The sequence below is a fragment of the Cebidichthys violaceus genome, unplaced genomic scaffold, assembly GCF_023349555.1.
Source record: "Cebidichthys violaceus isolate CVI_PGR_0920_01 unplaced genomic scaffold, fCebVio1.0.p SCAF_10, whole genome shotgun sequence".
Classification (NCBI taxonomy): Eukaryota; Metazoa; Chordata; class Actinopteri; order Perciformes; family Stichaeidae; genus Cebidichthys; species Cebidichthys violaceus.
In genome coordinates, this window is record NW_027176263.1 from 3,351,184 (window position 1) to 3,363,635 (window position 12,452).

The 12,452-nt window shown below is 37.6% G+C and overlaps 1 protein-coding gene across 1 annotated transcript in view; it reads left to right on the top strand.

Moving 5' to 3' along the window:
- LOC137879938 (VPS10 domain-containing receptor SorCS1-like) overlaps positions 1-12,452 on the top strand; it is a 43,064-nt gene that overhangs the window by 21,877 nt on the left and 8,735 nt on the right. The window contains exons 7-22 of the mRNA XM_068720929.1: positions 188-306; positions 649-738; positions 1,617-1,796; positions 3,973-4,119; positions 5,498-5,600; positions 5,843-5,919; positions 6,447-6,538; positions 6,694-6,801; positions 7,087-7,204; positions 7,332-7,465; positions 9,210-9,323; positions 9,725-9,896; positions 10,180-10,366; positions 10,920-11,053; positions 11,147-11,270; positions 11,793-11,905. Of these exons, the coding sequence (XP_068577030.1) occupies positions 188-306; positions 649-738; positions 1,617-1,796; positions 3,973-4,119; positions 5,498-5,600; positions 5,843-5,919; positions 6,447-6,538; positions 6,694-6,801; positions 7,087-7,204; positions 7,332-7,465; positions 9,210-9,323; positions 9,725-9,896; positions 10,180-10,366; positions 10,920-11,053; positions 11,147-11,270; positions 11,793-11,905 (2,012 nt within the window). The remainder of the gene's footprint in view (positions 1-187; positions 307-648; positions 739-1,616; positions 1,797-3,972; positions 4,120-5,497; positions 5,601-5,842; positions 5,920-6,446; positions 6,539-6,693; positions 6,802-7,086; positions 7,205-7,331; positions 7,466-9,209; positions 9,324-9,724; positions 9,897-10,179; positions 10,367-10,919; positions 11,054-11,146; positions 11,271-11,792; positions 11,906-12,452) is intronic.

The window sequence follows — 12,452 nt, forward strand, 5'->3', positions numbered from 1 at the left end:
TGCTAACACTCTGGGACAGCTCTATCTCCACTTTATCTATTAGTGAAAATAAAGATCGGCCTCCAAAATGTTGCCTCTATGGCTCTCTTAAAACCATCAGCAAGCTAAACCTTGATGGTGGACTACAGAAGGTTGTTTGTTTTTCTCTCTGTTATATTTTTAGCACTCATTTCTTGCTTACCCACAGGGTCACAGTACATCACTTGTAAACTTCAGAATTGCTCTGATGGAAACAAGGGCAAGCCTTTCCCTGGATTTATCATCCCTAATTCCCTGGTGGTTCAGGATGAATACGTTTTCATCCAGGTGGGTTTTTATTGCAAGGTCTGGCTTCATTAAAGGACAATTAAAAGCTGTAAAACCACTGCATTCAATAGCATCTTAATGTACAGCCATGTTTTTCATTAACTAAAAGGGGCCATTATCCTGGGAAAGGATGGCATGAAATTGAAATCACAATGTTGTGTATTATACTATAGCTCCACTCTACCATAATGCACAATATCCAAATTAGTAGCAAACCCAAAGTTTGGATGGTGGCTTAAATTGTTTGATACATGCTGCTAGCATTTTGTGTGCACAGTGGAGTTTATGAATATTTACCTGAAATGTGATTGAACTGTAAACTGCACTATATTGCTTTTCCAGGTGCCACTAGGTGGTCAGTCTGTCCATTATGTGTCCTATAAAAGAAATGCTTTCTACCCAATGAAGCTTCCCAAATACACTCTGCCAAAGGTAAGACTTCTGGAAATGATGCAGTGTTTGGTGAGTTGAGCACATGCAGAGAAACAAGCAACATAACAAGTGCAGCATTCATTTTACTGTGAAACACAATTTATTCCTTCAGGCTGTTTTGTGGTAACATGATGACTTGGAGAGGGTTGATTTTTATGTACGGTCGTTCCCAGTCAGCCATAACGTTTGCTGATAAATCCATTGAATTGTTTCCCCCACATTATTATCCTCCTGAAACTCTATTTAGTTCTGCATAATTACATCTTTACATCATGCTTTTATTTAAGACTCATGCATAGCTTTTAATGAGTTTCCCTCTCGTCTGTATCAACAGATATTTGCTTGAAAAAAATGAATGTGGAGTTGCACAGTTTCCACACAACTCTAAAGGAACTTTTTGAAGCAGAAAGGTCAATTTGCATTTGCACAAAAACATTGTTCTGCACTGAATCCCATTTGCTAAAAGCACAGCAGGGTTGCTCAGTGGTTTTAGAGACCATGTCACAACAACAGGAGAGATGCCTGCAGTGTTGTTTCGATCAGTCTGTCCGTCCATCCATCCAACCATGGATGTGTCAAAATTCCCTTGAGCAGGACACACATCCCCTACCTCACCTCACTCTGGAGAAGGGATTCAGTAAAATTAAATGGAGCCTGTCTTGATTTTTAGTGCATGGCATGAAACTGAGGTCTAATCGCTGCTGATCCGGACTGAATGATGTCGAGAAGAGACGAATCGCTAGCTTGCTGCTTGAGCTCTGTGGCCACTCTGCACACACTGAAATGCAGATTCACAATTTTTTGTTGAGAGAACTCATTTGAGTCAGTTCTTAAAACCCTATAGGCATCTACAGCACTCATGAATTTCACATGTTTAGGACTTGCAGATAATCAGCACAGATGACAACCAGGTGGTGGCAGCGATTCAGGACTGGCACCAGAATGACTCCTACAACCTGTACATGTCTGAGTCCAGAGGGCTGTTCTTCACCTTGATGCTGGAGAACGCTGTGAGCAGTGGAGGACCGGAGGGCAACATCATGATAGACCTCTATGAGGTAGGCAGCGACACTGCTGTTGGGCGGTGCTGTCATCCTTTATATGTTTTTATTTTATTCAGGCGTGCTGAACCAACTCGAATCACTGGCCTGGGTTTATAACTGCTGCAGTTTTTAGGGCGTGTTCATTCATGTTTACGACTAAAACAATCAGCTACATGATAATTTGTGCAATTATACATGAAAATTATTTTATATTAAGCATTACCTTAAACTTTTAATGCAATTCTACACTCATGCCTTTATATTCTGTATGTTCCAATGCTGCTCATACTTGGATTACTCTTTACATTAATTAGCACTGAAATTAAGTCAATCGGTTGACGGAAAATCTATCAGTAACTATTTAGACAATCGAGTTATCAATTAAATCTCTTATCAAACAAAAATGCCAAACATTTGCCTGGTACAGGTTCTCAGGTTTGCTGCTCAAATTTGAGGAGTTGCTGTTTCCAAAGGTGATGTATCAGATGCTTTGTTTTATCCAACAGACATTGCGAAACTCCAAATTGTTCAGTTAACAATAATGTTGAGAAAAGGACAAGCAGGAAATTGTCACATTTGAGAAGCTGAGATATTTTTAGTAACTAACTAGTTGCTAATTAATGTTCTCTCGACTGTTGCAAGTCGAAACAAGAGAAGAGCTCCCTTTTTATTAATTCAATTTAATTAATTTTTACAAGGTTCTGAATAAATGATTAATCAGAAAAATATTAAACAGATTCATCAATAATGAGATTAATACATGGTTGTACACTTTAGTAAATTACCCCTTAGCTTTATTCATAAATCAACTCACATTCACATGCAATTTAGAATATCTAATCCACCTAACTTTCACTGTGTATTAGATCACCATACAAATTGAAATTCCTGGTTTGGGGGCTTGAGCAGTAACAAGAGACTCTGACAAGTAAAGAACCAACAGTCAGACTAAAACTTTGCTTGAAGTTAATCTTGATTTTCTGCCGTGCTTATCTTTAAGTGTACCTTGCACTGTCTCGGATGTCCTCACCATAATGGAACAGATGTTGGTACATTGCATTGAGTGCCTCTCTCATGTCTCTGCCCACTTTGATCTTACTTTTCATGTGACATTTAGACACAAAAAAAACATTTAGCAGGTTGAGTCTTCAGGTAACAAACCATCTGTACAGAAGTTTAAGAAACACTCGTGTCATGTAAAGCCCATAGTCACAATTCAGGGAAAACAGCAGCTTTAACTTGTGTCCTGAATATGTAATATCTGTGTTGACAGATGTGCTATGAAGTTTGCAGTGGCTGCACATGTATGCATCACTTTAGATTATCCTCATCTGCAGCCAGAAGTAAAAGCTTCACATTGTTACAAAAACACACCTAAGATAGCCGTCAGCATTGGTTACTCTCGCTGCTCGCTGACCTCCACAGACAGTTTATGTGAAATTTTTAATATGAAGATCCTACCAGCTAGGGCAGAGAATCGGGATCGATGTGTCTGCCGAAAGAGGTTGGATGTCGAGGATTTGCTGCCTTTGCTGTCCAGAGCACTCAGCACACTGGGAATTGAAGGAAAAAAGAAGAGGACAGCCATTTGAGAGACCACCAGCACAGCAGAAAGAGCCTCTACATGGCTATGGCTGAAAAGAGAACAACCCTGGGTGGGAAGTAGTTAGTTGTTGCCAGCTGGACACAAGCAGGGGTCTGATCAGCCTCTGCTGGGTTGAATGGGGGAGTGAGCATGTTGTTAAAAGAACCCGTAACACCTGATGATCCCAGGAACTTCACTGATGATGTGTCCAGCATTTTCAGAATATTTATTTTTCCACCTTTTCACCTTTGTCCAGAAATATTTAGCTACTCTAGTATCAGATATGAAATAGTGATTCTTTCTGTGACAAAGATGTGTGCTCTTTAAATGGAAGAGAAATGTGAATAGCCGCGCATGAGATTCTGCATCTATGTGCACAGAAGAAGAAATGTCTCAGGGCTGTGCCATATGTTGTTTTGATTCAGCAGAGTCCTACAGATGGTCTAAAATAGTGCTCCCTGTCACAAAAACTATCACTTTAAGACATCTTTCCCTCTCCGAACTAGGCCTTCAGCTTTACTTAAGTCTGAATAATTTACGGTTATTTTTTTTTTCCTCCCTTTTTTGTTATTTTCCCCCACTGCTCTCCGTCTCTCATGTTCGCAGGTTGCCGGGATTAAAGGGGTGTTCCTGTCAAATAAAGTTGTTGAGAACCAAGTGAAAACTTATATCACATACAACAAGGGGAGAGACTGGCGTCTTCTTCAGGCTCCAACAACCGATCTCCAGGGAAACAAGGTCTATTGTGAACAAGTAAGTGGGCCACTGACAAGAGATAGATTTGGTTATTTGGATTTCCATTATCTTCTAAAAGTGTATATATATATATAATGGATGAATAATGATCTATCTATATATGTATGTATGTATGTATGTGTGTGTATATATACTGTGTATATATATATATATATATATATATATATATATATACAGTATATGTATGTATGTATGTGTATATATATATATGTATATATATATATATATATATATATATATGTGTGTGTATATATATATATATATATATATATATGTGTATGTATATATATATATATATATATATATATATATATATATATATATATATATATATATATATATATATATATATATATATATATATGTATGTTTTTAATTAATCTCCTTAGTTAATTGGGAATCAAAACATTCAATAAATGAACATTGTTCTATTGTTATGGCATTATTTCACCTTGTGAGTCAGTGAGTGTCATCATGGGAAAATGTGGTCCTGGAGACACCTACTGTAGCAGAACTATACCACAGAAGCAATTCTGAGGACTTTGGCAAGTGTTTATATTTCTGCTGATACATTTTGTCACTGCGATAGCATCTGAAGATGGGTGTGGTCTGAGCAAAGTGCCGCAGAGAGAGGGGGGTAGGAAGTGGGAATGGACCAGTTAAACTTTTTTTAAATTCATTTTAAAGATGGCTTTTGGTTCATGGCAGAAATAAAAAAGGTTTACATTATCACATGGTGACAGGAGAAGACAATACCAAAAGACATGGTGGAGAAAGTAGGAACAACTTCTACTAATTAATGGAAGCACACACAAAGTTGGGTAGACCCAGTCAACATTTTAATAAAATTAAAATTAATAAAATTCTTAACAAAGAACATCCTTAGCCATACATCAAATCAAACCACTTTTAGCCCAATAAAGGTCCCATAAATAATTGCATCATCCAGACAGCCTTTTACTGTACTCTTATTGGATTGTATTTTAGCCATAATAATACCTGAAAATACACATTTTGATAAATTGTGATGTTAAAGGGATCCTTCCACATTCAGCTTCCTGCATAAATGATTTGTAGTCAGTTTTATCTGTGGAGACTTGGTGTCTGCTTTACTTCTTTAACATATTTACCACATTCTGACAAACTATTTTTCATGTTCACATTCCTTTCCCAGATCTCTGTGCCATAAGATTTAAAAATTCAAGTTTTTTGTTGAATATTTAAGAAATAATTAATACATTTAAAATAATGATAAGTAAAAATAAGAAATCAATTCAGGGCAGTTATCATGACATGTGAACTAGGTCTGTGTCAAGCTTTTCAATTTCACATTTTCACTTGAGAAAACTAATCTCCTTGTGTTTGTGCTCTACAGCCTTACTGCTCGTTACATCTACACCTTCATGTGTCAGAGAATCCTTACACCTCGGGAAACATTGTCAGCAAAGACTCAGCTCCAGGAATTATAATAGCGTCAGGTGAGGAGATTATTTGATTTGAACATCCAACTGTTGTTTACTCTTAATGATGGTCCTCAATTGTATCTCAATTCTGTCCTTTAGTTCAGTTCTCTACGTTTTCAAACTGAAATGAAATCAATGTTTCCTGGATATCTTCTCCATCAGTGCAAAGAATAGCGAAAACATTTTAGTTTTGTCTGAATAAAATACAAAAAAAGCAACTGTACTGAAAATAGTGCTATCGTACCTTTTGTATTCAGGTGTGGTTGGACCTGAGCTGACCAGTAATAATGTCAGTATTTTCATCACATCTGATGCTGGAAACAGCTGGAGAGAGGTACAGTATGATAACTGTAAGACTGGTCCCTATACAATAGCTGCGTTTCTGCAGCAATAGTTTTTTTGTACATTACTTTGCTTTTTAAACTTTTTAAAAGCGTATTTGATTTGAACTGTTGTCTTTCCCCTGAACTTTCCTGCAGTACAATACAAAACAAAAGGAAAAAAATATGACTTTAGTCAGGCATTAGCTGAATTAAGAACAGGAATGTGACTGAGCTTTCAGTGCCAACTCTCAGCTCTCGCTTTTCAGTTCTTGGTGAAGAAATAAAGAATTGAGGTTTGACACCCAGCCTTGTGAAGAAGTGTACATCTCTGATCTGTAAAACGAATAAACCAAAAGGAGCCTACAGAGGCTTTAGTTTATTCACACAGCTGAGACCCTTGTGTAAAGAATAGTTGTGGTTTCTACTTATTTAGTGTGTAGGTGTATGTATGCATGTCCCTTATGTCGTCATTGGTGCACACTTTGTGTAGACTCAATTTTTCTCTGGTGTGATAAAGTGAAGCTGGTTGTGTCTGCAGGTTTTTCAGGAAGAGTACAGCGTGTTTTTCCTGAATCAAGGAGGATCTCTGGTGGCCATCCGACACACACCTCTGCCAATTAGACACATTTGGTAAGGCTCTCCAAGGGTGTACCCAATCTTTTTAGAGACTATACTCGATCTTCAAACAAGGAGTGAGGCTGCTTTTCTGCTGAGGATTGTCATACTGAATTCAACTCTATTTGTGGCTAGTCTGTCTATGATCCAACCACTGTTCTCTCCCTCAGGCTGAGTTTTGATGAGGGCAGAAACTGGGACAAATACAGCTTCACCTCCTCTCCGCTCTATGTTGATGGGGTGCTGGGAGAGCCTGGAGAGGACACCCTCATAATGACGTAAGATACGAAGGAATCAAAAGGAGCTCCTGTGTTTGTAGTTTGTTAATTATTGCTCTAAGTGTGTGTATATGTATATATATATTAAGTGTACATCTAAGTCTATTCAATGTGATTTTGAAAGGGTTTCATGAGCCCTAGATGTAGAGGGGCTTCTCAACCCACAGAGGAATATGGATTAAAGTCGCTGCATTAAAATTACCCAAATGTTTAGTTAGTGTTTCGTATTTTAATCTGCCCCATATACCCAATGTTTTGACCATGTAATATGGCTTGTTTGTGCAGAATATTCGGTCATTTCAGTCATCGATCTGAGTGGCAACTTGTCAAAACTGACTTCCGGTCCATTTTTCAACAACGATGCACATCTGAAGATTACATGACATGGCAGTTACACAATGAGGTAAGCTGCCACTCGCTGATCAAACCCAAGTGAATCTCTTTGATTCAGTCACACAATAAAAGCAAGATGGTAGACAAAAAAAGGATAAAGGACCTCAGAAATGTTTATGATGCATTATTCATCACAGGGCGAAGTGTGCATCATGGGAATGAAGAGAATCTTCCAAAAACCAAAAGCAAACGTTCGATGTGTCAAGGCCAGGAATCAGTATATTTCCCAGATGTCAGATTCCTGCCCATGCACAGAGGCAGATTTTGAGTGGTGAGTTCCCTGCTCTGCAGCTACTCTTTTCATTTCATTAAATCCAATACAAAACCTTTTATCAATCTCCAGAGGCAGAATCCGTGAAGCAAACCTAAGGCACAACAAGAGTGTTTGAAGAGTTATATTTTATGATTTAGAGCTTGTTATTCTTATTTCTGTTATCTTTCTATCGACTTAGGGTGTTAGTTAGTATATGATTCAAAAATATGGCATAAGTTGTTTTAACTGTTAGTTATGAATAAGTTTTATAAACGATTGTGGTTGTAATCAATAATCCAATATAAATTCAAAAACAAACAAACTGGGGTTTAATGTAGTGAACTGTGTTCTGTGATCACGCATTACATCAAACAAAACATAGAATGTGTTAAAACAATTTCATAAACAACAATTAGCTTGAATTGATGATTTGGACATCATTCTATAAAACTAATGATCATATCATCATAAGCCAATTTAACTGAAGATGACTGAAAATATATATATATATATATATATATATATATATTTTTATATATATATATATATATATATATATATTTATATATATATATATATATATTTTTATATATATATATATATATATATATATATATTATTATAATTATAATAATTATAATAATATATATATATATATATATATATATTTTTATATATATATATATATATATATATATATTTTTATATATATATATATATATATATATATTTTTATATATATATATATATATATATATATATATATATATTATTATAATTATTATAATTATAATATCCACATATTGCGTGGAAAGGAGCCAGTTGAGGTGGTTCGGGCATCTGGTGAGGATGCCACCTGGGCGCCTCCCTAGGGAGGTGTTCCAGGCACGACCAGCTGGGAGGAGACCCCGAGGGAGGCCCAGGACCAGGTGGAGGGACTATATCTCCAAACTGGCCTGGGAGCACCTCGGGATCCCCCAGTCAGAGCTGGCTGATGTGGCCCGGGAAAGGGAAGTTTGGGGTCCCCTGCTGGAGCTGTTGCCCCCGCGACCCGATCCCGGATAAGCGGTCGAAGATGAGATGAGATAGATAGATAGATAGATAGATAGATAGATAGATAGATAGATAGATATATATATATATATATATATATATATATATATATATATATATATATATATATATATATATATATATATAGTCAAATATGTGATAGCAGTTAATTTCTTCATCTTACTACTTGAATCAGGAATACAACAAATGCCTCGCTCAAGAGTCTATATTTTATACTTCTGTATGTCTAACAAGTATACTTCTTGAACTTTGGTTTATCTCTCTGATCTCAGTGGTGCTAAATGAACAGCTCCTACTACTAAATTAAACAAGCTTTACATCACTTTATTACAAGGTTTATTAAACTTTCTAACTCTGAGACTGTGTTTCTCTGATCATGATAAAAAGAAATCTGACAGATCCCTCTTGACTCACTCGAGGTATAATTAGAATTTGTATAAACACGCACAACTCTTTTTCTGCATCAGAAGTGTGATACATAAAACATCAAGTCTCAAATTCTATGAGCTGCTGGGCTGTGAAAAGTTTTCTCGAGCCGAGAACGCTTCTATTCACAGTAGACATGTACTTATTGTGTATGATTGTATTTGAGCTGAGTAATTATATCTTATATTTTAAATAAATGATAACTCATCTGGATAACTCCTAAGTGTTTCTTTTTCTTTACCTGTTGTTCCAACGGAAACAGCGACTATGGGTTTGAGAGGCAGATTGACGGGAGCTGTGCTCCGGCTTTCTGGTTCGTTCCTACAGCAACATCCAGAGACTGCATCACAGGGGACAGCTTCCTCAACACCACAGGGTAAACCAGATTCCTTTGTGGTGACACGAGCAACGGGAGTAGTCGGTGTATAAATGTCTCCGGTTGTATTCAAGCTCAACTTTCTTGAAAATGTACTCTGCTACTCTGTGTGAAAATGGTTGTTGAAACGTCAACATTTTCATAATAATTTATGTTTTGTATGATAAAAATATGTTATTTTTTTATACAGTTAATAGTGTTAAATGACATCCGTTACAACCTGATGGCTGTTGTTGTTTAAACAAGCTAATTGAGCTCATCTACGGGGGTATGGTAGACAAAAAAAGCTTTGGAACCACTGTTGAATATCTCTAATGAATGTGTGTGCATGTGTTATATGTCTGCTTTTACACTCATGTGGTGCTCATCTGTGTCTTTTTGGGGTCTTTAATGAATTCCAGATATCGCCGGGCTTTGTCTAACAACTGCACTGATGGAACACTGTTGAAGTACAGCCCCAGGCGACAAAAGTGTCCCAGTCAGGCCCCCAGGGGCCTCCAGCTCTTCACCAGTGAGGGAACACTGGTAGCAACCCTGGAGATGAATGTCACTTTCTTGGTCTTTCTGGAAGAGGTGCTGATTTTCACTTTATCAAAGCAACAGTAGTGTGTATTACAGGGTGATACTTGTAGGCTTCATGCTTTTCTGTAGTGTTGTATTTTATCTGTATGCTGTCAGAGAGGCTAAAACACCTCTCTGAGCACCAGCGTATCCAATAATATGCAGTGACATGATTTACCACTTGACCGCTTTCTTGTAGGTATTATGGAAAATGCACTCTGTTACGTGTCGGCGAGGACACTGAAAAAACAAGAGACTACAGTGTGAGTGACAGTATTGTGTTTTCTTTTTGAAGGGTCTCGGCTCCATGACAAGTATAACAGTGGACTTTGGCGACGGCACAGCGATATCGTATGTTAACATCAGCTCCATCGATGACGGGGTCAAGCACATCTACAGTAAAGTTGGCATCTACCAAGTTTCTGCGACAGCAACCAACACTCTGGGCTTTGATAGGGTGATACTCTATCTCCACGTCTCCTGTGAGTTAAATCATTTATTTCATTTAAAAGTGGCTTCTAGAACATAAACAATTATTGGATTATTCTTCCATTGATTTTGGAATTTCAACACTAGGCCTTTTTCCTCCAGAATAGACTTTGTCTGCATTATTTTAATCAATTGTGCCATATTCCATTGCTTTTATCACCTGTAAGCTCCTCAAAGCGAGACTACATCCAAAATCTCCATCCAAACTGTTAAGGTTCACTCAAAACATGGCCCTGTGTATGCGTAAAAGACGGCAGTTTATTGTCTCCTTTAAAAGAGGAGAGCACCTGTGGTCAGTTTTAGTTCAGCTCATTGTAATCGTTGGCATCTAAACATCCACAAACACTTGTCAAAATACTCCCGTAGTGCAATCATCTTCTCCACTGTCTATGTACCATGTATGCTCGGTGTGTTCCAGGCACACCGTCATTGCTGTGTCCAAAATATAGCTAAAAACATGGCTTCTGCTGGAATTTTGAGTATCCTATTATTAGCCACATTTTCACAAAAATGTTTAATTATAGTGTTTGTGTTTTCTCTCTAAAGGTCAACTTGAGCAGGTCCAGCTCTCGGCTCCTTCAGTTGTCGTCAAGAACAAAGCAGTAAACCTCACGACAGTGTTACGCCCCAGCAATGTGGGAACAGTCAGCTATTACTGGTGGTTTGATAACAAAACAGAGGTTAGCTTTACTTTCTTATCTTCTTCCATGTAGCCCGTTTACTGAATGACATGATAGGGCCACTACATCTCTCTCTGTCTCTTTGCCTTTTAGCCTGTTGTGACTCTGGACGGAGCGATGTCCTTCACTTTCTCCAAGGAGGGAAGTCACACCGTCACTGTTCAGGCTTCAGTTGGCAATACTGTCCATCAGGACCAAATGACTGTGGCTGTTTATGGTAAACTCAATACACACAGAGAGCCTCTAAATATGTAATTATAAATTGAAAAGTATGGAGTCAATTTTGTGTATTCATATTGAGAGGGAATCAATGAAAGTTTCGAAACTTTCGTGGCATTCATCAGTGGATGGTTGGCTTACTTGTCATGGTGTCACATGACCTGAAAGTATGGAATTTGGTGGTTGTGTGTGGAGCGAACTCCAAATCACTGATTAAGGCCATGATATGTGGCTGAAAGCTCAAGTAAGTGGACCTTTCCAAAGTCAAGAATGAATCTTCATAGTCAACATTGAGGCATTTTTTTTTATTGTCTATTTATTAATTCCTTAATATTTTGAGTGTAGCTTGTGACATTACAAACAACCAATAACTCACGCCTACATTTATATATAAAATTGATTGTAAACATTATTTATTTTTGTCTTTATTATAGACATATCCCACAACATAAAAAAGCAAAGTCACAACATATACAATACATACATAAATAAATATATGTATGTCTCTATCTCATTTCAGATTATTTTCGGTCACACGTTTTGGGCTTTTCTTCTAATTTGGACGAGCTGAACCCCGGGGTGTCTGAGTGGAGAGAGGACATCAGCCGAGTGGTGAAGAGCAACATGGTTCAGGTCAGTTTTTCAGCTTTTATTATGAAGACCATAACACAATCAGGAATTAATTGAACTCCTCATTCAGATTTTGGCACTATGCAGCTTTGCACTCACCTGGAGGGAGTAAGTCAAGTCTAATAAACTAATGGCATTTTCATTCTTGGTTATGCTGCACTTGTAATGTATGCTTGTGGTCTTCTCAAGTGTTGCACTCTGCTACCTGCAGTGTCTTTAACCTCAATTGCTGTCTAATTGTAATGTTAACCTCTACACACTGATATTACCAGTACAACCTTCCAACTGAACTTGTTAAAAACAGGGCAGTAAAAGCACCACTGTGGTAGTTGCCTTTTGCTCTCTAAAGAGCTGAATGCCATTGCCTTGAGAGAACACCAAAACCTCAAGTAAAGAGAACTTAACTGTGGTTAAGTGCATCCGGTTTCCCCTCTCAGACATTGTGGGGATGTCAAAAAAGCAGCAGGTTATGTAAAAGACCTGGATACTGAGGTCTATATATATCCTACAGTAGCCCTCAGTATGAAACATTCACTTTGACCTTCTGTCT